This window comes from Teleopsis dalmanni, chromosome 2, assembly GCF_002237135.1.
Source record: "Teleopsis dalmanni isolate 2A chromosome 2, ASM223713v2, whole genome shotgun sequence".
Classification (NCBI taxonomy): domain Eukaryota; kingdom Metazoa; phylum Arthropoda; class Insecta; order Diptera; family Diopsidae; genus Teleopsis; species Teleopsis dalmanni.
This window is the reverse complement of record NC_051847.1, coordinates 36,288,811-36,293,192: the sequence shown is the minus strand read 5'-3', so window position 1 is coordinate 36,293,192 and position 4,382 is coordinate 36,288,811. Positions and strand designations below refer to the sequence as shown.

The window sequence follows — 4,382 nt, the reverse complement described above, 5'->3', positions numbered from 1 at the left end:
TTTGTTGTTATTTTGCATTAATGTCTGTCTTCGTCTTCGACACACCCATGGGAAGTGTATATAAAATGCGCAATTAAATTTGCTCCTTAGCTACTTAACTCTAATTGAGTTTTAACAGCAGATTTCAAATCAAATGGGTTTTTGTTAAGTGTCTTGTTATTTCTACAATAATAGTATATAATAGGCGGCACTATCATCTGACATGGTCATGCCAGCTGGTAAGAAACCAAAACAAAACACCTCGATTCAGGGATCGAGTAAACCCTCTTTCAGCCAAGTAGCCAGTCAGGCCAAGGGGATCAAATTAGGATTTGTTCCTTTTGATTTGGCTAAGTGCCCCCTAAACAGGGAACAGACTGCACAGCTACAGGAGGCTATAATTGAGACTGCCATAGAGTTGGCGTCTGACGAGGTTAAACCAGAATTTGAAGGTTGTTTCCCTCGTACGGGATGGCTCATGATGGTGTGCACAAATAACCAAACGGCTGAATGGGTCCGTAAAAATGCGGCAGCTATTGCAACAAAGGCTAAACTGGGCGCCAAAGTGGTTGAAGAGTCGGAGTTTCCAAAAACACATCTGGTGCGAGGATACTTCCCACACAGTTGCGATTTTGAAAATACCAAGGTTCTTGCCACAATTGAGGCCCAGAACAGGATTAAAGCAAGCACCTGGAAGGTATTACAGCGGACCGCAGAAGGTTCACTGCTCCACATCGTCTTTGCTGTCGACGATGCATCCTGGAACTCACTGGTCCAGAGTGGAGGTAGAATTGCATATCGCTTCAGCCATGTCAAGCTACTGCTTAAAACTAACAGTATGACAAAGGAGGGGCAGCCAGAACAACGGCCTGTGGAACAAAAGGTTCCAAATAAACTCCAGATCACAAGGACGGAGAAACAGAAAGTGGAGCACGTGGTTCCACAATCAACACTTACGTCTATTGTGAATCCAAATGAGGCCCCAACTACTAGTAGAGCCGCCATTCAAAAAAGGCTTTGGATGCGGCCACCTGTGGGTGGAGCATCAACAACTCCAAAAGAGCGCCAGAAGGAAAAAGGGCCACGGAGAGCTCGACTTCAAAAGGAAGTCGAACGCTCTCTCAATAAAACTCAACAAAAATGAGCACCATAGGGGTGTTACAGGCGAACCTGCACCACGCGAAAGGAGCATCGGCTACCTTGTGCAGGACCTTCGCCACAAAAGGACTGGCCATAGCGCTTATCCAGGAGCCATGGACAGTCGGTGGGCATATAAAAGGCCTTCAACATCAATCAAGTAAGTTGATATATAAACGTGACATAGAGTCGCCTAGAACTGCTATACTAGTAAACAAAAATGTTAACTGTATTCCAATTCCAGATTTCATCCAGAGGGACTTGGTGTCGGCCATTTTTGAGATCCCGACGGAGTGCGGAACACGAGAGATCGTGATCGCATCGGCCTACTTTCCAGGCGATGCAGATGAAGCACCACCTGAAGCAGTCACAAACTTGGTAAGTTATTGCAAATCCAATAATTTACAATTTATAATTGGTTGCGACGCAAACGCGCACCATACCTTATGGGGTAGTACTAACATAAATAGAAGAGGGCAAATGCTTTTAGAATACTTTAGTAGTAATAACGTCAGCATATTGAACAATGGTTCTGAACCCACTTTTATTAATGCCATTAGAAGAGAGGTTCTTGACCTTACTCTTTCTAGTCAATTTATCTCCAATTATGTTGTTAATTGGAGGGTCTCAAAGGAGGTTTCTTTATCTGACCACCAACATATTCTTTTTGAACTGCCGGGTCACTTTTTACATAAAAATTTGCCAGCTGCACGTAAGTGTATCAACTGGGAAATCTTTAGACTATCCTTAGCTAGTAAGGAAGACCAATTACTGAATTCAATCAGTCATATTGATGAACTTGAATTAGCTGCAGATCAAATAAACTCTGTTATCTCTCAGGCGCATGAAGATGCATGTAAGGTTGAACCACGTACATCCAGACGGGATGTGCCATGGTGGAACAAAAGGCTCGAAGAAATGCGCAGGGAGGTTAGGAAGCTTTTTAATTTAGCAAAGCGATCAAGGGTGTGGGTAGACTATAAAACATCCTTGACTGCCTACAACAATGAGATTAGAAAATCTAAACGGAAATCATGGAAAACTTTCTGTGACAGTGTTGACAACACTCCGCAAATGGCTCGCCTTCATAAAGTGTTGAGAAAGTCTCTTTCAAATGACATTGGTCTATTGAAAAAGAATGATGGTCTCTACACAGCAAATGGCAGGGAAACTTTACAACATTTACTACATGTGCACTTTCCAGGATCGATCTTATGTGATGCATCCATAGATAGGCGCACGTTAAGTTATGAACAACCAGACAATCGTTTAATGTCGCTATCTGGTATCATTTTTGACATTGATAAAATCAGATGGGCAGTTAATTCTTTCAGTCCTTTCAAGTCACCAGGAAGTGATGGTATCTTCCCGGCACTTATACAAAACGGCATAGACGTTCTTATCAATCCTTTAAAGGTGCTTTTTAGGGCTAGCCTATGCTGGAAACATATACCTGAAGCTTGGAGAGAAGTGAAAGTGGTATTTATACCAAAAAATGGTAATAGACCAAGTGATGATGCTAAATCATATAGACCGATTAGTCTCTCATCCTTCCTCCTGAAAACTATGGAAAGACTCATAGATATCTATATTCGTACAGAACTGTCTAAAAGTCAACCTCTTCACAAAACTCAATTCGCTTATTCCAAAGGGAAATCTACCGAATTGGCCTTACATAACTTGGTCAGTAGAATTGAAAAGGCCCACAAAAACAAAGAAATTGCGCTTTGTGCATTTCTGGATATTGAAGGAGCTTTCGACAATACGAGTTATGGCTCGATCTCGAATGCCTTAACTAACAGAAATGTTGATTTTAATGTTATTTCCTGGATTGAGGCGATGCTTCAAAGCAGAAAAATTACATCAACCTTAGGTAGAACGTCTGTAGCTGTTGAGGCCGCAAAAGGTTGCCCACAGGGTGGAGTACTGTCTCCTTTGCTCTGGTCAGTGGTTGTTGATGAACTTTTAATCTTGTTGGAGAATATTGGTTGTGACGCCATTTGGTATGCAGACGATCTAGTTATAATAGTATCTGGAAAGCATGGTAGCAGTCTATCAGAGATCTTGGTAGGGCACCTTCGACGCATTTTAGCGTGGTGCGAAAGTGAGGGTCTCTCCATAAATCCGGAGAAAACTGTTGTTGTGCCTTTCACACTCAAACGTAAACTAGACATAGGTCCCGTACGTTTAGGAAACACTAATATTTCTCTTTCCAGTGAAACAAAGTACCTAGGTGTTGTCCTAGATGGTAAACTCACTTGGAGTTCACACTTAAATAAAGTATACAACAAAGCATTAACGGCTTTATGGACAATACGGTCCTGTATAGGTAAAACTTGGGGCCTAAACCCAAAGATTATATTTTGGATATATCAGGCAGTAGTACGTCCTATCATGACATATGGTTGCCTGGTTTGGTGGCAAAAGGTCACACAGGCTGGATCTATTGCTGTTTGCATGAAGCTCCAGAGATTAGCGTGTCTCTTAATGACTGGTGCTATGAGGACAAGTCCAACTGCAGCACTTGAGGCTATACTTGGATTGACACCTCTGCACATACACATTCAATCTACGGCTGCGCTTAGTGCGCTTCGACTAAAACTCCACATGAACAAGAGTTGTCTTGACTATGGTCATACAACAATATTAAAAATATTTGGAGCACATAAAATTCCTCAATGCGATGGAGACTATACAACAGAACTCCATCGTTTTGGCAAAAAATTTGAGGTACACCTACCATCACGTTCAACGTGGGAGAATGGAGGCCCACAGGTTGACCCAAAAAGTTTGGTTTGGTACACAGATGGATCAAAGATGGATGAAGGCACTGGCGCTGGTGTATTTGGACCCAACACCAGCATTTCGGAAGCAATGGGCACATGGCCGAGTGTCTTCCAAGCTGAAATCCACGCAATCAACTTATGCGTAAGATCCAATTTAATCAAAAAACCTTCTGGCTCGAAAATTGTTATTTACTCTGACAGCCAGGCTGCTCTTAAAGCTCTTTCTTCTTGGACTTTCAAATCAAAACAGGTCCTTGAGTGTTACGATCTTCTGCAATCACTTGCAGCTCGGAATAAGGTAAACCTTTACTGGGTTCCGGGCCACAGAGGAGTTTTGGGAAATGAAAAAGCTGATGAGCTTGCCAGAACTGCATCAAAAACTGCTTTTATAGGCCCTCAACCCTTTTGTGGAATAAACTGGGCTAGTACAAAACAGATTATCAAGGAAATGGAAAATCATATGCGGCTAGAGTACTGGGT

At 42.3% G+C, this 4,382-nt stretch overlaps 1 protein-coding gene across 1 annotated transcript; it reads left to right on the top strand.

The window, feature by feature from the left end:
- The first annotated feature begins 202 nt into the window (after positions 1 to 202).
- On the top strand, positions 203 to 1,858 carry LOC119674312. The gene is made up of 2 exons (XM_038085445.1): positions 203 to 1,276; positions 1,361 to 1,858. The coding sequence occupies exon 1, from the start codon at positions 203 to 205 to the stop codon at positions 1,121 to 1,123; it is 921 nt and encodes a 306-aa protein (XP_037941373.1). The 3' UTR covers positions 1,124 to 1,276; positions 1,361 to 1,858.
- Positions 1,859 to 4,382: the final 2,524 nt, after the last annotated feature.

Excerpts from the sequence above, each read along its gene's own strand:
- LOC119674312 (XM_038085445.1), top strand. The coding sequence starts at position 203 with ATGGTCATGCCAGCTGGTAAGAAACCAAAACAAAACACCTCGATTCAG.